The sequence below is a fragment of the Chiroxiphia lanceolata genome, chromosome 2 (genome assembly GCF_009829145.1).
Source record: "Chiroxiphia lanceolata isolate bChiLan1 chromosome 2, bChiLan1.pri, whole genome shotgun sequence".
Classification (NCBI taxonomy): Eukaryota; Metazoa; Chordata; class Aves; order Passeriformes; family Pipridae; genus Chiroxiphia; species Chiroxiphia lanceolata.
This window is the reverse complement of record NC_045638.1, coordinates 56,354,697-56,378,061: the sequence shown is the minus strand read 5'-3', so window position 1 is coordinate 56,378,061 and position 23,365 is coordinate 56,354,697. Positions and strand designations below refer to the sequence as shown.

The window sequence follows — 23,365 nt, the reverse complement described above, 5'->3', positions numbered from 1 at the left end:
TTGCCAACGGTGTGAGTAATTGTAAAAGGCCAAGTCTAGCAGGACTTGTAAATCTCTGTCAGCTCTTGCTGAACCAGAGTGCTGGAGCCAAAACTGGGGAGAGAAATAGCGTGGTTGCAATGTGTGTAAAAGCAAAGGGTACCAGAGGAAGAGATAGTGTGAGAGGACAGGAGGAGGTGATGGGAGTACAGAAAAATGTCTCTAAGCTTTTTAGTGCATGATTGGGAAGCAGGCTACTGGACTGTCTTCTTTGGTTCCTGTGTCCTAAGTAGAGTTTACTGGTTGACCACTGGGAAAGTTAGGACATAGATCCTCAGCTTTCAGTGGCTTTTTAATTAGCTTGTAGCTGCCATACTGTGAACTTTTGTTTCCTTTTACAGAAATATTTTCCTTTCAAAAGTTGATCAAGCAAAACCATTACATGTTCTGGGGAAAAAAAAATGAGTAGGAAAAAGAAAGACAAACCTTGATCTTTCAGACTTAAATGAGTGAAGCAAGTTTTTAAAGGTACAGTGCCACACGGAAAAGATGTATTTGTGGAATGATCTGGTTGTTGCATTTCTAGCAGCCTTTGTTAGCTTGCATTTATTTCTACTATCCAGTGCAGATGATGAAAACTTGTATTTCAAAGCAACCCATTTGTTCACTGCAGTGTTCAGGGTGATAACTGTTCTGGATCTTGGTTGTAAATTTAGAAATAACTTGTGTTATTTAGAGCAAACTGTCCAGCTGATCTGCTTTAGGGGCCAGATGCTGTTCACGGGACAGCTCTGACATGTTCTGCATCTTCCCTTCCAACTGGAATAAAAATTGGTTATAAATATTGTTACCTGACACTGACCCCTTAGTAAATTATTAAAATACTGCCCTCCATGTGCACTGCCTCCCTCCAGGTGCTCAGTAGTTGGGACATCACTGAATTAAGTAAACTGCTTAATCTGCTGCAGATTGTTAATAATTTACATTTCTTGTTAACTGCTCACAAATTGTATACATCTCTCCAAAGCTCACTGTGTGTGTTTGATGACACAATTTACTTCTATCAGCTATGACATGTGGAAGAGACTTACTGGACTGTCAGGTCATTCCACCTGGATGTTTTCAGCGTGTCTCAGATACCAGGACAGGAGAGTGGGAGGAGGAACTACTTGACACAGCAGAACTCACATGGATTTTGAAACCAACAGAGTGGGGTTTAGTTTGTGGGACATGTATCTCATGGCTTGAGGTAACTGGACATATTGTTTCAGCCTTTTTGCATAGTAACTTAACCACCTGTAAGGAAAGCTGTTCCTCCCCTCTGTTGTGGAAGAAGCAATCCTGTCTGACCTGTAAGTAGCTGAGCCAGAATTGCAAGCCTGAGTTAATTTTTCAGGCAGTGCTGAGCGTGTAAGGCCACACGATCAAAAAGGATCCCTTCCCTTACTTACTGCCTTTACTCCATCTCAGCTCATCTTTTTCCCTGGCAGATGCTGTGAGCAGATTTTATGCTTTAACTAATAGCAAAAGGATTTACTTACCTAGTGGGTTGTCTCTAGCTGTCTTCTATCTTGTATTACCATCTAAAATCTGGTGTTCTCTGGCAAGACCAGCAATAGATATAGTCTGCTTCAATCTGCTACCATTCTCTGCTTACAGTGGCACTTGAATAGCCCAAAGTCATTACTTCAGACACATTATGCCTGTGCTAATTAGTAGTCTTCTACTGGAAGGCAACATCTGTAGATGTGAATGCCCCAACCCTGACAGTGTTCTGGGCCAGGTTGGATGGGGCCCTGAGCAGCCTGGTTTAATGGAGGGTGTCCCTGCCCATGGCAAAGGGTTTGGAACTAGATGGTCTCTATGGTCCCTTCTAACCCAAACCACTCTGTGATTCTATGATTTCTGAATAAAGTGGTATATAACAAGTTGTGTTGCAACTTCTCTGTGGGTAACTCAGGCCACTGTAAAAACATTACTTAACTCAAAGATCATTGATGTGTAGTTATCTTGGTTAACGCCTATTTACCTTTTCCAGACAAGAAACACTACAAATCCTCCTCTTGTTACTAGTTTAGTCTCTAGATCTTTACTATTATTATTATTATTTAAATAGGATTCCCTGGTTTATTAATTATGGTAACAGCCATGGCACCATCCTGATCATGACAGGGATGGGTGGTGCAGTGTTTACTCACAGCATACCCAATCTCTGGTTATGTAGCACCGTGATTGATGTGTTCTTCATACCTGTATATGCCCTGTGCTGCTGTTGAAGGCCAGCTCTGTTGTTTGTGTTATAAGATACTTTATGTCAGTTTTAATTTCCATACTTGCCAGCATTCTTTGATGTGCTGAAGAATCCTTATCTGTCTGAATTGGTAGGCTGGTGCAGGAGCTTACTGAAAGGAAGCTCCCCAGTAGGGAACATCATCTTTATTCAGGATGGGGAAAGCTGATCAGTTTTTTCCAGTGATCATGTACAGTTGCTCACTAGTTAAATCAGCAGTGACTTTGAAAATCCTCGCTTTGAAAATACTCAATGTTGAATCCCTAATTCCTGTGAATATACAAATATTGACACCTTTATTGAGATCACCCTGTCCAGCAACACAACCTAGTAAGTACTTAACTATTTTTGAACTTGAGGATGTTGCCTTTTGTATTAGCTTGAAATAAGATTTAATTGTAAGAGGCTGCCAGAGAAGCAGATCTTTAGAGCTGATTTTATCTCACAACCTCAAATCTATTTCTTCCAAGATAATACTGATACTTTCCTATGAATGGCAGCAGTAAAGATCTGGAGAGCGCAAGCTGAGACAGCATCTGGACAGGAATTGCAAAGGACTCTTCTTGTAATCCTCTAAAGAAAAATACCAGTAAAGTAAGCTAGTAATAAGGTGCCAGCAAGGAGGTTTAAATAGTGTTTGATGCTTTTACCGTGAACCTGAATCTGTTCCTTATAGCAAAGAGGAAGTTACCTGTAAGGCAATGACTAGGTAATTGAATGGAAGTTGCTACAGGCTTTATTGGTTTGGTGGATGGGTAGCAGTCACCTAAATAGTGGTCACCTGTCAGGATACAGTTCCGTCAGGCATTTTTACAAAGCTGCACTGTAATATATTGCACCATTTCACATATGTAAATAGTGTAATTTTTTTGTGCCTGAGGAGAGAGTTGGTCTTGTGTCCTCCCTACACTTCTGCAATAGACATGGCTTTCCTGTCCTGTCTTCACAAGGCAAAAGTTTGATGCATAGTGGCAAGATTTTCCCTGGTATCTGATAACGTCTACCCATTGCTCTCCTTTATAATTTTCTTTTCACTTCTCTTCCCAGTAACATGGGGTTCTGGGATTGCCCCTGGGAGCTGTAGATGACGAAACCTGTATTCCTGCCCCTAACAGTGCAGTCTGGGCTAGTCATCTACCCAAAGGAGCAAATAAGCTGATTGGATCTGGAGAGATGTGAAATAGTACAGGAGAACTTAGCAAGTGGATAGCAGTGTATTGCAGAGAGAATTTAATATTGATAAAATATACACTTTTTCTCTCATCCATAGTTGGTTTCTAAATCATGCCAGTGTGAATAAAAATCGTGTACAGCTGCTACCAAATAATCAAACACTGCTAGGGTACATATAGGAAGAAGATGGATAAAGAAAACAATGATAACGCTCTTATAATTCAGCAGGTTTGTCTGTGTCTGGATTCTTTCATTTAGTACGGAAGATGCCAGTTCAGACAGCATATTGCATCATTAGAGGGATTGGAAGGCAGGTAAGGAGAATAGAACACATGAACAGCTTTTCCAAGAGACTGGAAAGACTGATTACTTTAAGGAGGAAGCATGTAAGTAATAATACAAGTATACACGGCAACTAACCAGTGAAGAAGGTAGAGACAACAGAACTTCTAGTCTTGTAACAGGACAGCAAGAGGATGTTCATTGAAATTTGCTGTTATAACAGAATAAAATTAGCACAGTATGAATTTGAATGCTGAAGAATGGGAAAGTTGTAACTAGGCTATATGAAAGAAATAGCTGGATGTGAAGAGGCACTGCATGTTTGAGATGGATTTCTTTAATAATAAAACCTAAAGTTTAGGATGGGATATTCAGTCTTGCAATACAGGTTTGAAGACAGTTTCTGTTCAACAGTGTTGATTTCCTTCTCCTTATGGAAAGTTTGTCACCCTGTGGGAATGCAGAAGTGACAAACTGGCTGTCTTATAAGCCCTTGAAAGTACCAGATCACCTCTAAATTACAGAGTCAGAGGTTTGGGCCTTGCTGCACCTCACAGCACTCAATATGCATGATAAGAAGAAATCTGAGAACCCCTACAAAGGCGCTTCAGGGCTGCAGTTCCTTTGCAGATAAAGAACAAACCTTTCAGAAAAAGGTTGGATTTGCACAGCTTTGCCCTGCTTTCTTCATCCCTTTTTGCTGGCACTAAAGCTGTTGGCCTTGCTAGTTTCCTTCCCAGAGAGTGCTGTGACTCCCCAGTCAAGATTGTCCTGCTGGGTCAGAGCAGCAGAGTGGCTACTTGCCTCCTCTGGAAGAAAATAGAGTGAAAGGACAGTGAAAATACCTCTGAAGCTGTCCTGAGAAGAAAACAGCAATGTGCAAAAAAGCTGAGGGAACGTTATCACCCATGAATCATTGTTAAAGCTCAGCTGGGGGAACTGGAAATGGGATTCCTCTGAAGAAAGCCCTTGATGTCTCAAGGAGAGCATTTCCAGAGGCATCTTGATATAGCACAGAGCACACAAATACATTCCAAGTAGATATGTTTGTTGTCTCTGAAAAAACAGTGCCATAATTGTTCAGCAGCATTTAAAAAACAGAAGCCTATCTCTTTTTAGGGAGAGTGTTTCAATAAGCTTTCAGTACCTGCAGCTATTGTGACCAGCTGATTGTCCTATTCATTGGCTAAGGAATTTACATATACAGTGCAAGTATGGGGGTTGGGTTTTGGTTTGGTTTTTTGTCATGGTTTGACTCCAGGCAGCAACTCTGCACCAGGCAGCCACTCACTCAGTCCCCCCACCCTGTATTGGGATGGAGGAGAGAATCAGAAGAGTAAAAGTGAGAAAACTTGTGAGTTGAGATAAAGACAGTTTAATAGGTAAAGCAAAAGACATACACACAGGCAAAGAAAAACAAGGAATTAATTCACCATTTCCCATCAGGGGGCAGGTGTTCAGCCATCTCCAGGAGAGTAAGGCTGCATCACACATAACTGTTACTTGGGAGGACAAAACATTATCACTCCAAACATCCCCCCCTTCCTTCTTCTTCCCCCAGCTTTATATGCTGATCATGGCACCATATAGTATGGAATATCCCTTTGGCCAGTTGAAGTCAGCAGTCCTGGCTGTGTCCCCACCCATCTTCTTATGCACCCCCAGCCCACTCGTTGGTGGGGTGAGTGAGAGGCAGAAAAGGCCTTGAGTCTGTGTAAGCACTGCTCAACAACAACTAAAACATCTCTATATTATCAACACTGTTTTCAGCACAAATTAAAGTCACAGCCCCATACCAGCTACTTTGAAGAAAATTATCCAGCAAAACCCAGCACAGCTTTTTGTTTTGTTTTTTCACAAAGAAAAATCCAGAGAAACAATTAATTGAAGTGAAAGTTCATATAGCAATAGAAATGAGTGTGCACATTTTAAGGTAATGACTTAATGGGAAATGTGTGGATGTTGGGACTTAACAACTGCTTGCTTCAAAAAGGGGTTCATTTGCATTATATTTGAGATATATATGATTGATGGTCTTCTCAAAATCTAAGAGACACTGGTTTTCCCCTACAACTTTGTTTTGTATGAATTAAATGTTGGGTGCTTTTTGACTGAGTGATAATACACTATCAAGGCAAAATAACACTTTTAGAGGTTGTGCATCCTCTTGTCTCTCTGTATCTAGGAGCCTATTTTCCTTACACCAGGATTCTGAAATATCTGCAATGAATGGTTATACTCTTTTTAATACATCAAATATCCTCCAAGAAGCAGTGAAGTAGTTAATGATTTAATTTAATCTTTTGCAATGGATGGTGCGGATGACTTATGTCCAGAAATAAAAATGCTGAGAGAGGGCATTATCCTATAGATGTGGAAATGTGGTTCCTTCTTCTGCAGTAAAGGCATAATTTACTAGATGCTATACTGGATAGTTAACCAAAGAAAACATTTGTATGAAAAATAAATTGAGGCCTAAGGGAATGACTTAATTTAGTGTTTGGAATCAAATATCAATCTTTTCCTGTAAATTAACCTATTTACGAATATAATTTATTAGAAACACCATACTGGTGGTATGTACATTGAAAATGGGTATGTTCAGCTTTCACTTCATAGATTCAAAAGCACAAATTTACTTTTTTATTGGTTGAGTAATGCATTCATTTTTATGCAGAGTAAAGCATGCATAACTTAAAAAATTGTCACTAACTTAGTTAGGAGCCAATAGCAGCTTTGGAAAAAAAAAAAAGTGTTGTGTTCTGCTGGACAGATGTTCCAGGCAGCTGGAAGCTTGTTGGTTCTAGTCTTCATCTTTGCCACATGGACGATTCAGAGGGAAGCAGGAGGGTTGCTTTCTTGCAAATTCTGGATCCACTAGGTATTTTTAACATGGTTCCACTGAGTCACTTATTGCACAGCCGGCCTGTATTTTAATCTAACAAAGATTTTTCTAATAATTTCCATTACTGAAACATTTGAATGTGGGAAGGAGGTGAAAGTAGTTGGATTACAATAATCAAATCATCCAATGCAATTACCTTCAAAAGCTTGTGTATTTATGCTTCCCGACTGCAAATGGGAATTGATGCATCTATTCTTAAGGGAAATCATTTGGTGGGGTGTAGGTGAGGACGTCTGTGGGTAAGAGGGAGATAAAGTTCGTTTTGTTACCCTAAACCTCTGTAAGGAAGACTGGTGCACAGTTCTTAATGAGGGAGATAATTTTGAAATTTTGCTTGAAAAAAGTCCCAGTGTGATATAATACTCTTTGTTTAATACTTTCCAAAGCTGTAAGTTGACGCTCACTGAGAATTCTAGTCCTGCATTTAACTGCATTTGCAGAAAAAATTAGCTTCCCTACAGCATTTTTGCCTGAATGTGGTGTAGTCACTACACTGCTTCATATGATACACAATGAGCACTGCCTTTGTAGAGCTGCTGAAGACCTGAGGCAGCTCAGCTCTCTGAACCTTGTTTTAGTAACCTCAAGGTAACACAGTATTTTTTGGTGATTGTGACTTCTGGTTCATTTTTTGAGTCTCTCTTTACTTGCCCAGAGTTTCTGCAGTGGAGACTGGTCAGAATCTGGTTTTGGTCCAGTGCCTGAACAGCAGGGCTTGCACTGCTTCTAGGCTTGTGTGCTCAGGTAGCTGGAAAAATCACTGAACTGCATTGCTCATTCATTTCAGACCAGAAAACTGAAAAATGAGTGGAAACAATTTCACAGCTGAGTAGTAAAGCTGTCATGTCACTATCAGCGTTTTTTGAGTCATAAAAATCCATTTCTCCTGAGATTGTCTCCTATGAATCTTTGTTTTCCAGTCACTTCCCACAAAGTACCCAAAAAGCTTTCTATGTAAACCAAAACTGTGTTAAATAAAGTGATATCTCTTTCTCTGAGGTCTAGGTACAACTGATGGTTATAACAGTTTTTCCCTGACAAACCCATGCAATTCTCTAGCTGCATATAAACTACTAAAACTTTGACATTTTCCCTATTATGCAATATGCATTCGCATTTAGTTAAAGCAGCATGAATTGAATGAGAAAACATAAAGCATGGTTTGAGTTAGAATGTTTAGTAAGCTTTGTGTGAAAAAAATCCTGCCTTTCAGTCCATCTGCCTGCTTGCTTGGTATTCTGTTTTGTGCAATGTTTTTTTTATGAAGATAGGTGATAAATGTATAGTACTTCAAGCTTTCAGTTTCTTTCCTATTGTACCTTTGCACTGCACTTCATTCTAAGATATCTCCACTGCATTTCTACTAAGCAGGAAGAACTAATACAGTGTTCTGCAAGATCATTAACTTCTGAGCTTAGTTTACACAACACTTTGTTAGCTCATTCCCTGTATCCTTTGGAGGTATTAGCTCAAAGTGAGATTATTTAGCTCAAAAATTGTGTGTAACATGTTTTTTAGTATTCATATGATCCAGGGCCTTGGTGGGGTCCTTGGCAGGAAACTTTTCTAGTTTCCTGAGAAAGGATGAGGCAAGAGACATTTGTAGGGGATGATTATGAAGAAGAGCAAATAAGACTATTTAGATTTAATAAGGAGAATCATTAAAGGTAGCAAAAATCAGCTTTGTTGCCACCAGACGATGGTCAATAAAAGTCAGTGAGTGACCCGCCCCCTTGGGCATTTCTCCCCTATTCTATCCTTTGCACCAGACTGCAGACTTGCTCCTGAGGTTCCTGTTCAGAATTAGGTGGGATACCTGCATTGTAAATTCTGCATCTGGTTGTTGTGTTGCAAAAGGAGAAATGAAATGTCAGGATTTCTATCGCCTCATGTCTGACAAGTGCTGTGTAGATCATTATCGTAGAGATAATCCATGTAGTGATGAACCTCACCTAAAACGTTTTCTGCTAGCCTTAGACATATATAAAATCAAAGCAGTGATGTTTTATATTGCTGGATGGGATTGATAGTGCCTTTGAACATATAAGTGCTCCTGAGACTCCTTCCTCCCTCATAGCTGGTACCTGAGCTACTGCTTTCAGATCCAGCTGCCTCCGCATGGGTTTTTGGTGTTCTCCCTGTGCTGTTCATATCTAGGACTGTGTGCAGCCCATGTTTGGTTCACCACCCTTGCTGTGATCATATTTCTTCTGAGCTTTGTGCATGAGAGTTGCTGGACTAGCAACAATATCAGCAACATTCTGGATACAACAGTTTGGATACAGCAAAGGGGATGGCTGTTGGGAGCCAGCCTAGGTTCCTATTGAAGTCAGATCTTACTGCTCCTATGGCTTTGTTGCAGAGCTTGAGATATACAGAGTAAGGAGTCCAACTATTGCTCAAAAGGCTTTTATTTTATAGGAAGCCTGACGATGAGTTACAGACCAAGATTATAATGAGGATACCGTATCTTCTATAAATGCCTTTATGTAATCGCTGCTAAGAGACAACCTCTCTAAAACAGCCTTGAAATAAAGTCCATTCTTCAGAACTCTTTTATCTTTTCCCTCACACTTTTTTTTTCCTGAATTTGTAGCTCTTCCACTTAATTTTAGAAACTGAGCCTGTTCTTTTCTAATACGAAAGAACCTTGACCAGATCTACAGTGATCATAGAATCACAGAATATCCTGAGTCAGAAGGGACCCACAAGGATCATCAAGTCCAGCTCCTGGTCCTGCACAGGATAATCCTAAGAATTGTACCATGTGTCTGAAAGCATTGTCCAAATGGTCTGTGAACTCTTGTCAGGCTTGGTGATGGGACGACTTCCCTGGGGAGCCTGTTCTACTGAAGAACCATTTACTGACATCCAACCTAAACTTCCCCTGACACAGCTTCATACCATTTCCTAGGGCCCTGTCATTGATCACCACAGAGAAGAGATCAGTGCCTGCGCCTCTGCTTCCCCTCCCAAGGAAGTTGTAGACTGCAATGAAGTCTCCCCTCAGTCTCCTCTTCTCTAGGCTGCACAGACCAATGACCTCAAGCTGCTCCTCATACAGCTTCCCCTCAAGGCCCTTCACCATCTTCATAGCCCTCCTTTGTGTGCTATCTAAACAGCTTAATATCTTATGTTGCCTAGCTGTGCACTGTCTTGTAGTCTCAGAAAGAGTCAAGTGAGTAAATCCTTGATTAGTTCAGTTTAAATCACACATTTCTTCATCAAAACCATTGAAAAGAAGGTAACACCTGAAATGTGCCCCAAAATTGCAGGGTTTCTGCAGAACCCTTCGTCATAGTTGTGTGATGGGCTTCTTGGTGGGAACTAGTATGGGTGAGCCTGAGAGACACAGTCATGCACTTCACTGGGTCTTTGGGGTTGGGTTTGGGGGCAGGAGGTGGTGTAAAAGTATTGGGGGTTTGTCTTGGTTTGGGTTTTTTTAGGACGATATAGGATGAGGACTGGTAGATTAAGTCCTCTTGGTACCTGAGGTTTTGGCACTCTGCTATTAAATTTCTTTTGGTTTTTCCTGAAACACAGGCTGGCTCAGAAACCAGTTCCGGTTTTGACTTTTGCTTTCATATATTTTCTTTCAAAATTTATTGGAGAAATGAAGCTCCTTATCACTGGTTCCAGTGCACTGGCGGTGGTTCATGAGCTGCCACAAGGCATGAAAGATCTTTTATTCTTTCAGAAAATCACAGTAGCAGTCCATGTCATTAACTGGTGGGAGCCAGAATCTTTTCACATCTCTTACTCACAGAAGTCTCTGGAGAAGCTGAGGGGTTTATAGTACTGTATAATGCAGTTTAATGCAGTTGTTAAATAATTTTCCTTATCCTACTTCTAATGACAGTGTGTCTCTGCTAAAAGCAATAAAACTGTCAGTGGTGTACTTGGACTTCAAATGCTACTATTATTATGTTTATTTAATGACATCAGCTTAAGCTTTTGCTGTTACCAATGCAGATATTTAGTTTCTAGAGAGACATATCTTTTGAATACTTCTGAATTGTCTGTTATTGCATACTAGGAAGAGGTGGAGTTTTTAAATTTCTTTTTCAACACTAAAGAAGTCTTCAGTATATTGATGGTGAGAATATGTGCTAATAGGCCATTAGGTATGTCTTGAAACCTCATAGATTGCAATAACCCTGATATAGTATTATCCTAATATGTTTTCCTTTCTTCTCTCAATAGCTGAAAGAGTGTTTTAAAGGATTTTCCGGAATAGCTTAGTGTCCTCCTTTTCCTATTTTGAAACTGTTGTGAAAATGTGTTAAATCAGTTCTGTGGCTAGAACGGTGGACAGTAGGGAATGTCTTTATTTTTAACCATGCAATGTCATTTGCACTGTTGACATACTCCCTTTTCCCAAGGAGCAGTAATGTTCACAGAGTCTCTGGCTAAGCCTGATATGACTTTAGAAAGTGACAGATGAAAATTTCTGTACATCTGTAATTTCTGTGCTTACTACGAATAGGAATAAAACTCATTTCAGATCTTGTGCTGAATTTGATGCTTACCCTTCCTGGTCACTCAGCAAGACAAGAGATAAAATAATCCCGCAATATATGATCCAAGGTATAAACAATAAAGACTGTGTTAAAATGCCATTTAAAATGTTTTCCTGAAGTCCAATATTACCTACAAAATAATGTAGTACATTGTATGTTTTTAGGGCTACCTCTGCTTTAGTATACGGTTGGTGTATGCCTGGGGTGTGAAGGTGATATTATGTTACAGAAGTGCATCTCATCAAAGAGAAATATTTATAAAGACAGAAGTAAGAAAGGAAAAAATTCACAAACTGGAGAGGAGGGAATCTGTTAGGGGAAACTGATATATCAGATTTCTTCACTCACACTGTACAACCAGAACTAGTGGATTTATGGATATTCTGGAGAAGTGGAGTGTTATAGGGGTAACTTGTTTCTCGACATAATGGATCTCCCTACAGCAGAGTTCACGGTATTGTAACATACAAACATCTCGAGACAGTGCTTACACACGTCAATCTGTCTGTACTGTATGCAACACCAGTGTTTGTCTTTTGCATTAATTTCACAGAAGACACCAAGGAGAAAAGACGAGCCCTGCCTATGAGTCAGGCAGATTCACAGAAACTTAACTCCACCACTCCAAGTGATACTGACTCGTGCAGCAGTGAGGTGATTGCTCAGGCCAGAGTAGGGATGGAGTAGAGAATCTTGCATGCAGCCTGGCAGAATTGTGTGGACTTTCATGGAGCACAGTACAGCCTAAATGCATAAACTATGGTTTGTATGAGCAAAACGTCTTTATCAGAAATGACATACCAGTGACTGAGTAAGTTTCTGTGGATGATGCAGCACAGAGCTGCCATGCCAAGGTGGATGTGCCACTGTTGACGTAGGCACCTCTGTGAGCAGCAGGCATTCAGATGAAGCTTGCCTCCTACACATGTACACAGCCTGGCAGTGTGCTTGAGACCTGCTGGTACATCGACAGCCACTTGGACTTGAGACACATTCTCTTGGGTGTACCAGAGAGAAGCAATTCTTCTTTTAAACTATACATTTTTCACATTCCCTTAATATTTGAAGGCATAGTCTGTCTTTTATATGGCAGAATTATTTCTGCATAGCCCATCTCCTTTAAAAATAAATCATCTCTGTTATGAAAAGACTAGAAGAATATCCATTGATTTGACAGGTTCTAAAAATCTCTCCAAGTCAATTTACTGATAGCAAAGTGAATGGACAGCTCATTTCCATGGTGACTGCATCACTCTAGTGCAGTTGAAGAATGGATCCTGAGCTGGATAGGTGCTGTGTTTAAGTCCAGTAACCATGCAAGCAGCAAGTACTCTTCATGCCATATATCTATAAAAAAAGCTTGTTTTTGTTCATGTTTGGGTTTTTTCCTTGCATTCTTTGGAAGCTTCAAGTGCTTTGGGTTTCTCATCTAGTGGGTAGTGTTCTTTAAAGAAGTATACAGAAATGTACACAACTGCAGCTGAAAAAAGATGTGCTCTTCCAAGAAAATGTGGCTTCTCCCAAATTCAGTAGTTGGTGCTGTTTGCTCTTTAGCTTGAATCTACTTTGAGAAAAAGTTACCTAGAAAAGGTTAATGAACTCAGGTCAGTTTTTCTTCTTTCAATAAAATGTTTTATCTATTCCATTGATCTTAAGAGAAGAAACTTATGGGTCACCATTATATAAGGAAGAATTTTTAGTCTTTTACATCATCTTATACATAGATATTGGAATTCCATTATAATGCTTAACATAACTTTTAAATGTTTGTTTTAAAGATATGCATGGTAATTGTCCTTAATTTTAAAATACATTGTTTATAAGGTATTTTTGGTTTTCTTTATTTAGAATTATTTACTGAGGTGGTGTTTCTGTAATGAGTTACATGAATTTGACTTGCCAGTTATGTACCTTTTCACACACCTTACAGTTAGATGATGTCTTTTCATGGTATTTTTATTCTTAGAATGCTTTGTTTCTCATTTTGCATGAATTAGTCATTGAATGGAAATATATTTGACTACATAAAGAAATGATCATACTGTGTACCTACAGAAGAGGCCTGTACTAGTTAAAGTAGTTTCATTCTTAACTAGGAACCTCCACCAGTTTTTTGTTTGGATTTTTTTAACTTAAATAGAAAATATTTTTTGTTTCAATATGATTTATCTAGAAGTCTTAACGTTGACATAATTGTATACTGCAGCTTAAAAAAACAACAATAAAACCAACACATAGTGTCCAAATGATTGCCATTCTTGCAAATAAAGGTCATTTTTATTTCTTCCAGTTTTTGAAACATCTGTTCTTCTACATAGTCCTTTTCAAGCAAGTTGAATTATCTGTAAGATGTTGTGCTGGGTTTGTTATTTGCCAGAGCCTTAAAGCAGAGAGGAGAGGCAACCTCGTCAAAGCCTAGGGATTTTGAAACTGATAGGACTCGAATATATAGATTGGGATGGTCAAGAAAGACAGGTCTCTCACAGGATATTAGTGCACCTCCTCAGGGCTGTCTTGTATTGAGTTATTTCAGCTCCTTGTGATTCATCCTGTTATTTTTTTGTGCGTATTCATTTATTCCCACAGTCACCTCACTTGTCGAGGATAAACACATGGCTAAGATCTCCTCTGTTTTGGGAAATAGAGAAGTTGACATACTTCCATAGTTACAATGACCAGCTTCTTAGCAAAGGTGGACCCAAAGGTTTTGCACCCAAACCTTGAATACAGTCCTGTGGCTACGGATGTCTTCCCAGATATGCGTGCTGAGATCTGGATGCAGAGTACCACTCTGACAACAGCTATGGTTAGCTACAGGGAGAAATGACAGGAGGATTTGCCCCTGTCACAGTTAAAAATGTGGCAGTGTTGTTATAGGCTGGTGAATTGTCTCTTATAAAAAGTATTGGTGGTTTTATTTCATAGCTGCTGAAGATCTGCTGATGTGTTTGACACAAAAAGGCCATTAGACTTAGGAGATAATGATACGGAGTGTTGTATGTTCTGAGTAAGTTGTGAGAGCTTTCTAACCATGGGACTTGTTGACCCAGTGAAATTTTAGGTTTTGGAGCAACATACTGTGTCGAAGTGTATGCACGAGATATTTCTAAAATGATTCAGCTTGTGTAATGCCTAAATAAACAAGGTCTCTGAATTATTTGCTGTAAAAAGGATTTGAATGAAGGGTAAGATGAGCAGAAACTTGCTTTTGGAACATATGGTTGTGCAGCCTTTGGCTTGAAGTTTGAAGGATAGATTACTAATTCTCGAACTGCTTTATTATGTTGCATGGCATCTCTGTTCAGACTGCATTTGTGTATGTAATGTCTTAGATCAATTTATATTATTTTATAATGTTATAGTTCTGAACTTTTTGTCTGACCAAAAAGGTCTGCAACCTGCTTTTCCATGAAAATGAGGTAACAGTACAAATGACCATGTAGTCTCCTCAAGAAGCTGTATTTCCATATTTCATATACTGTTTCTTTTTCCATAATAGTATCAAGTGGAAGTTATAGAAACAATAAATTTTTTAGATCACTCTTGTATCTGCTGTTGCACACTAATTTTGGTGAAGAAGACTAATTAGAAGTGGGTGATGGATCAAAATCTACTGTCCTATGCTAACATAATGCTCTCTTGGATAACGACATTTTCTAGAGAAGGTTGATACATTTGGTGTAAATCAGTAAAGCATGGAATACAGTATTATATGTAGGGTTTACTAGTTAACATTGGATATGATAAAGATTCGAGGAACAGTAAAGCAGGTAACAGGTGGCTATAATTGAGGTGACCATGGGCTATGCAGGAACAGGCAGGAGATTACTGGCTGCCTGCTTCTTTAACTGTTGACACTGTTACTAGACATGTTTTGATGAAATTAACTGATGAACTGAATTTAAGAGAGAGCTTCAATTAGAAAGAAGCTTCAGAGATTGGACCAAAGCAAGCAAATGACAATGAGGACTGAAATAATAAATATTTAATGAACCAGGTGGTACAGCATCAGTCCAGATCCTCTGCTAAGGAAACAAGCAACAAATATCTCAAGTGTCTGAAGGGCATGGATTTAGTGTCAGGGCATGGGAGCTGACACATTATGAGAAAGCAAACGTAATCCTGAGATAGATTGGGAAGATCTTCTAGCAGAAAGGAAAATGCCGATGTGTTTGTGTGTAGCAATGTTTGGTTCTAAGTGCCCCTATTCAAGGACAGCAGCTGCAAACTGATGGGGCAGAGAACTGCAAGGCTGCCTGTCACCTTAGTCGTCCTCTTGAGAGAAGGATAAGAGTTTGGCTTCTTCATGCTCAATCGGCATTTCATAGCATCCTGAGTGCACTGAGGAGAGAGGAAGGTCCTGAAGCTGAAGAGATCATTGTTGACACAGATAGATGTAATCTTACTAATTAGAAGCTGAAAATCTCAGAACCTCATTCCTTTTCTTAGAGGTTTTCCTGAAGCAGAACAATGAAACAACAGGCAGCAGATGGACCAAGGCCTACCCTGAGTGCCAGTGGGGAAGGCTTCTACAGAGCACTGGAAGTGCTGATACAGGAATGCTTTCCTGGTCCACATATGGTGTCCCAAATCCTCATGTGAAGCATTGAATGAACAGTCATGTTCAAGTCCTTGTAAAGACAAAGAAAAAAAAGCATAGCAGTTTCCAAATACTGTTGTGGTATGTTCAGACAAGATGTTGAATACTACATGGAACCAAAGAGTGGTCTACCCTCATTACCTTACAGGGGTTAATCTGAGTTTGTTGTATCAGGCTGCTGTAGGATTTTGCACGTTTATTTTCCCTCTTAGCAAAATACTTTAATTTTGAAGAAGGTCTTGTACATTCATCGTCACCACTTTGTTTTCATTCATGGTTGCTTTTCCATTCTTCCTCACATGTATGTTGTGTTTTTTCTTTTGTAGAACAGTTCGTGTTTGGCTGAAGAGAGACAGTGGGCAGTACTGGCCCAGTATATACCATGCAATGCCATGTAAGTATAAGGAGAGGTTCGATATCAACTGTGTATTTGCAATCTGGCTTTTCTGATTTTGATGAAGCTTTATGCTTATGACCATTTGCAAGCTTACCTCTCTGTATTAAATGTTATTCTTGAAAAATTCTCATGGTTTTGATGAAGCTTTACCAAGTTACACGCTAATGCTTCTGAGGGGCATCAGAGGTTACAGCAGCAAAAGGACACAGACATGTTAGCAAGGGGTGAGCCTTTAATGCAAATATAGATTTTAAAATGTGGGAGCTCAAAATGTAGTCTCTCATTCTGCTTTGTGAGTCTCCAGTATAAATCACTCTGCCCTTCCTACTGCATGTGCTCAGTCCATTAGAGTGCAATGGTAAATGGTTTTATTTGGTAAGAACTTAATATCCTGTTGCAGCTAATATGATAGAGAGGATACTAGACAGGGAAGGCAACTCTTCCAGTGTAGAAGCAGAATCATTTTACCTCTGCAATTAAATGTGGAAAACCAAATGTCTCTAATGGATCCTTCCATTATTGTGTGCTGTATGCCTTCTCTCTCAGAGAGAGTGTACATGCTTTAAGAGAAACTGCAAATCAATGTCCACTTTTCCAAGAGACAGTTGAAGAAATCACAGCCCTCGCTGTTTGCCTTAAACCCCTGTATTGATTGCAGGAATATAACTTTGCAGGTCACCAGAGGCAGGCATGTGCTAATGCTCCTCAATCAGCTTCAGATGTGCTGGGTTAACCTGTCTTTGGAAAGCTTGTAAAGCTGACCTTAAATCCAGATTGGGGAGCACATATCAAGTCTCATTGAGGTATTCTTACTGTCTGGGGAAAGACTTATCTTAAGCTAAGATAGGTAGATTTGGAAGAGACATCTGTCTCTGTGATACGTAAAATATTTAATAGATACAAGTTTCAGTACTACAACAACATCAACTTGGGACCTTAGAGCAGCCATGGTGTTTGCCTGCTTTAAGAAAACAGGAAGATCTCTCATCTTCCTTTGGTAATGGACTAGCTCATAAGAATATGTCAATCCTCAAAGGTACTTTCTGCTCAAGTTTGCACAAGAAGGTATTGGAAACTAGCTAATGATGTGGCAGTCTATGGAGCTCCATCATGATCGCTAACAGTGGCCTGAGTTCCCTTGACCTGTCCTGAGAGGTTTGCTTTCCCCAGTTAAACTGTTATGAAATGGCTGTTCTAGCAGTTTGGCATTGATACTTCTGTTTTTCCATGTGGTGTTTTTTCATACATTTGCATTTTAAAATCTCTTTAGGTTCTCTTCTGGTCTTAGCAAAGCTATGTTATTGCCAGTAATAACAACGTCAGTGGAAATGATGGAGTAGATCCAGATCCACTGAAGGGGGACTATTTTAGAGCTCCTTCATTTCGAAGGCTGGTAAGCTTTTGAGGCACAAGATGTTAAAATTATGCTGTGTTATTCACCAATTTCAAGAATGATCAGGTATAATTAATGACTGGAGCAATGCCAATTACATTATCAGCCATGCCTTTAAGCTTGGAAATCATAGGAAAAGCTCTGAGTCAGCATCTCCATGAGTCTGCACTTGACTGCAAATGATCATTTTGTCTGTTTCTGTGTGAATCACCTTTTTGAGGGTGCTCTGTTTTAAGTCCATACTGGATTTTATTGTTTAAAGAACGACTGCTCAGAGGTTCTCTGTGTAAAATTGTAGGAGAGACATTAGTGCCTTTGTGCTGCTTAGCAAGATGTGACTGGCAGTCCTACCTTATAGGTACCTCATCAATATAACTTGTGATTTGACTATGGTGGTGCATGACCTAAACTATTTTATGTTTTGATATCAGGTAGCCTTAATAACTGAGTCTGTACCCTAGATCCTCTGGGATGAGGATGAGGAGTTGGGCTGAGTCAGCTATGTGCTTTGGTTCTGCACCCAAATAAGGTCATCAGTGCTTTCTGAATGTGAAAACCATTAAATATCTGGAAAAAAGATATCAAGATCATAGATCTCTTCTGAGTAGGGACACTTGCTGCTCTTTAGAGGTGGTATTTCCCCAATTGCAAACTTTTATGCCCTTTTTATGAGTGCTTCTGTAGTCAGAAAATTCTGTACAGCACAGTGGCCACATTTTTGATCATCTCTAGCCCATGAGAAAGAAGAGAGCTCTGGGTGTCATTCACAGTTATACTGTTAGTATGGTAACCTAGGTAAGCTGGAAACCTCACTGACACACCTCTTTCACACCACTGTTGTCTCAACAGCTCATTAACAACAGATCTCTGATAAGCATATTAACCCTCCTCATGGATAGATGTGTACTCTTGGTTGCTCATGGTTCAATTTGTGACTTGAGCAGTGTCTGTACAGGAGGAAAAAAAAACGACTTTGCAGACACAAATTCATGAAAGGCAAGGGAATTGTAGTCAAGAGTCAAGTAAACTTTGCCAATAAAAAAAACTCTAAAACACCCAAGAAGAACCAAAAAAACCTCTTGCAGATGGGGAATGGAGTAAAGGATATATTGTAGTGAGGAACAATGGAGTATCAAGTCTTTGAGGCAGATAATACACTGCCTGTCTTACGATAATTTTCATAGCTAACACTTTGCTTTAAACAGGAGGCTAAAAAAACTGCAAGGCAAAACATACTCCTTTGGTCTTAAACTGTGTCATATATAGGCACTTGAAAGTTGCCTAAAGACCCTGAAACTGCTACAAATTTTGTATTTCTCTTTTACTTCTGTCAGCCTCTAATAGAGGTCACACTGTTGAGCATATGAAGTATGTAATAGGGTTTTTCCTCCAAAATTCACCTTTCAAGGGCAAAAATCAGTGTGTATTTGCCCTATATTTAAGATAAGACTACAGCCAGAGTTCTGCATCAGAAATATCCTGTTTGTCCTCTATAATAGCTCAGATCAACCTTTTCTCAGTTTGAAATCCAAATCATAGCTAGGTACTCAAGTAGAGCCTTCAGAGTGCTGTTATTTTTCCTGGCTTTTATTTTAAAAGGATCCTAAATATCTCAGAAGCTTAAGGTTTCAAATTTTTGTTTTGTTTGATTTTTCTTTTTTTTTTCTTCTTTTTTTCTTCTTTTCTTTCCCTCTTTTTAATGAGCCTAAGTACTTAAGTATCTGAATGTCATCTTATTTTTGCTAATATATAACATGCTTCAGTCTTGTTACAATTGGCATCACTTTAACAACATTAGTGCAGCTAGTGTGGACATAATTTTAGTGATGACATAATGATTTTTGTAAGAGTACATGTTACTGAAGAATTCCCTTATGAAAATGATTATAGCAAAATAAGCATCTTTATACTACTATGACTGTAGTAGTACACACGCAGGTCTGGAATTAAGAAGTTACTTCTTTTGTAATCAATTTGTGTCAAGCAATTGCTTGAACCTTTTGCATCTGAAGTGTTTGGAAAAGCGCACTTCAAATAGGTAATTTACCTGAGACTTTTTATCTGTGAGTTATTAGTTGCCTTCAGACTTACTAGTATCTCTTTCAACGTATGCACAGTGTCAAGCATTAAAAGCTGATGTGTAGAATATGTCTGTTCTGGATTTAAGTCCTTTAAAATTACTTGATGTTTATTTTTTCCTGTTCATTTTTTCTACAACTGTCTTGTTCTGCTACAACCCTAGAAACCTCAATTTAATAGTGGTGCATCACCATCTGAAGGGATGATTAAAGTTTGCCTTTCCTGAGGGAGAGGTACAGGAAGGAGAAATTTTGTCACTGTCCCTAGGCCTGATTTAATTTTCCTGTTTTCTTTATGTCAGTTTCCTTGAACTGAAGCCTTTTCTTTGATTTAATTGTCAACCCTTCCAGGAAAGATATAAGCCAAAGTGCCAGCCTGGATGTGGATCTGGTAGGCTTTCTGCTTACGGTTAGTTCTCCTTCAGGAAATGTTTCAAGGGGGATTCAACACTGAAGGTAGAAACAGTTTTATTAAACAGTCGACATTGACTCTCCTGTTCTTCATATAGCTTTGCTGCCAACTAAACTATCAAGGAAGATTTGCTAAGATATGGACTGTTTAGTCCCAAGTGTGACATCACACAAATTGAGAATCTACTAGATTACAATACTAAAAGAGAGGACTCCAAACTTGTTAGTAACAAAACCACACAAGTAATCTCAAGGGAGAGTAGAAACCAAGAGAGGGGGAAAAGCAGAACTAAAAGTGCATCTGATTGTACTTTATCACAAAAATATGGTTTTAAAAACACTCTTACCATTACCAAAGGAGCAAGAATGCCTGCTCCTACCTGCAGTTGGCAATAGCTCCTGAAAAATAATTCCCGAAGATTTCTGTTGGGACAGGAGGACTCCTAGCTTAGCTTCATGCTGCTGTGTTGAGCAGTAAAAGCAATTCCTGCTTTCTGAATGCAACTTTAAACCAAGCATAACTCTTGAATTCTTGCAAGAAAATTCTGGTTTTAATCTTGGTGCAAACCCTGCCAATCCTTGAAGGAGCACACTGTGATTGACTTGTGTGCAATTTAGGAGTATATCATGGTGTTTGAGTAACATCAATGTAATCAAGCAATGAGTAGTTTAAGAAACAAACTTTTATTTTGGCCACAGTATGTGATACTGTCGTAGTGCTGTCTGTGATGCAACTGCACTAGGGGACAGTTGGACTTAGTCCTTAGTATCAGGTGATATGTTGACTCCTACAGGAGAACTTTCTTACTGCAGGTGTAGGATGCAGGCCTCTTACTAATACAGTGTTTTGTTTTATTGTCAGTAAAGTTCACGCAAATGTAAAAAACTAAATTATTCAGCTAATAATTCTCTCAGATTTATCTCGCAATGTCAGGTGCTCATATCAACACCACCACTGCTCTTGTATGAAATGCCTGTTTTTAGATAACTAGTAAGGAAAAATAAAGGAACTGGAGCAAGAAATAGCTATTGTTCCGTGTCCTAATAGGATAGGGTTGAATGAATTGCAAGAACACATTTATTTTAATGCTTGTCTATTGCAAGGGGCAAAATGCTGAACAGCATCATAAAGCATGTTAGCTAGTTTAAGGCTTTCCAGAACTTCAAGAAAATGAGAATCACAGTTTTGTTAACTTCATCAACATGTTCATTTTTTTCAGCTCCATGTTCATGCATGTCTTTTAACCCGGAAACCAGAAGGCTGTCCATAGGTCTAGACAATGGTACAATCTCAGTAAGTACATCCAAAGATTTCTAGTTGAAATGCTTCCCTTTTGAGAAGTATGTGTGTGATGTTGTCATGAGGATATTTTTGCTAGTGTTTGGGAAACAGATTTTTTACTGCTAGTAGAACTGAATCTGTAATGTAGAAAATGGCAATTATTAAAAATTTTATTCCTACTGCCACAAGGATATTGAGTAGGCTTCACAATATTTATTAGGCAACTCAACAAATTGTTCTAATTTACATATCTCTTAAAAAATAACACAAAACAGCTGTTATTTTATTAAATTTAAATGCCTTGTTAATCACACCATACCAAAGTTTTCTGAAAGCAGCAATTAAGAGGGGGGAAAATCATTTTCTGAGAGGCAGAAAATTAATTTCTGCTCCGTATCTAGCTGCTTTTCCAAACTTCAGAGTTCAGATTTTGTTTTCCTCTCCCTTGGGAGGAGTTGCTCCTAACTGGTAGTGCTGTTGCTGAGAGATTTGGTTCATTAACATCTGAGATATATATGTGTGGAAAGAAGCAGAGTATTAAAAGAAGAATGTGTCTGTTAGGTCTGTGACAGAGGGTAGCACTTGACTTTATTAATTGGATTTTTCTTGTGGGATGATGAGTAAAAATCTATATCACTTTGTGAAAGAGTTATGGGTCAGAGGTATTTTTCACCTATGCTTCGTCAATAGATTCCTCTTCCAGTTTAAGGTCATTTTACCATCATTTCAAATTTTTACTGCTGTTGTCTCTGCCTTATGGGCTTTTTAACTGAATGAGTGTTTTCAGGTTGACATAAGGGCAGCTGTCTGCACTAAAGCCAGTACGGCATTTGGGAATGGGTGTGTGACCCTTTTAGCTGTTGCCTGTAAGCTCTATCAAAGAAGTAAAGGGTTTGACCTATAAAGCTATTAATGGCTAGTAGCAGAGGGTTTTTTGTGTGCCTGTGGGAAATTTCTCCTTTTGTATCTAAGAGATGGAACAGCTGCCAGAGAATTCCCTGCACCTCTGAAATTCTCTTCTTCCCACTCCCTGAAATAGCTGTAATTTGCCAGTCCTACGAGGCACTTTTGTTTTCACCAGGCCTTTGAGGAATCTGAAGGCAACTGTAAATAAGGTATTTAAATACTCTGGCATGATGGGAGATGTGTCCTTTGTCTTGGGGGCATTTTGCCCCCAAGAGTCAGAGGATCCTTCAGTCTGAATGGGATCAAATATTTTCCATTCCAAAGCTAAAGAAGGTAAATGAGATATGCAGGTGATAAACCAACACGTGACTTCGGGTACTTACAGGTATATATTACCGTGTCTAAAGCAGATTCTATTTGTTGCTAAGCTGGGCTTTTCTTTTCCCAGTTCTCTGGATACAAGCACCTAGGAAGGGGGAAGGGCTTGTCAGTGTCGATTGATTGATTTAGTCCCCTGTAGCTGCAGGCAGTTGTGTGGTCGGGGACTGTGCAGAAAATGCACTCCTCAAACTTCCACAAGTGATAAAATGTTTCCTTCTGTAGCAAACCTAAGGCTTGTAAGAGAAACCACAACTGTAATGTGCTACAAGAAGTGGTGGAGCTGAGAATGGAAGAGGAGCAAGAGGAGCCTCATTTTCAAGTCTCAGGGTGTAGAGAAAATCCTCGGGTACCTGGAAATGGGTTACAACCACCCTCTGGAGGAAAGGACAAGTTTTCTTTCCTGGACACAGCTGTGATGATTAGTTTAATCCAGGAATATACCATCAGGGCACATTGGTCACAAAATAACAGAACTCACAGCAACAAGGTGACCTTAGTATCCTTGCTTTTAATTGTGTGGTCCCCAAAGGGAAAGTACAGGCAATTTACTTGAGCAGCTTGAAATATTTGGGAATTAGTCAGCTGCTCCATGTTAGCACTTCTGTAATGCCCAGCACTCTTGTGTATGCTGGGTGCAGGGCCAAAAAAAAAAAAAAAAGCTGGAAATAATTCTGCATCTTCACTTTGGGTAGGAAGAAAGGATTCCTGGCAAGGGCTGTGGCACTCATTAGAGTGCCACATAATCTCAAATGAATTTTTTTTGAAGTC

At 39.3% G+C, this 23,365-nt stretch overlaps 1 protein-coding gene across 2 annotated transcripts in view; it reads left to right on the top strand.

Annotated features, from left to right (window-relative positions):
* The window catches only part of WDFY2 (WD repeat and FYVE domain containing 2), an 88,799-nt gene that overhangs the window by 39,884 nt on the left and 25,550 nt on the right, over window positions 1-23,365 (top strand). For both annotated transcript variants that reach the window (XM_032679089.1, XM_032679090.1), the window contains 2 exons: window positions 16,076-16,143; window positions 21,249-21,322. In XM_032679089.1, the coding sequence (XP_032534980.1) occupies window positions 16,076-16,143; window positions 21,249-21,322 (142 nt within the window). The remainder of the gene's footprint in view (window positions 1-16,075; window positions 16,144-21,248; window positions 21,323-23,365) is intronic.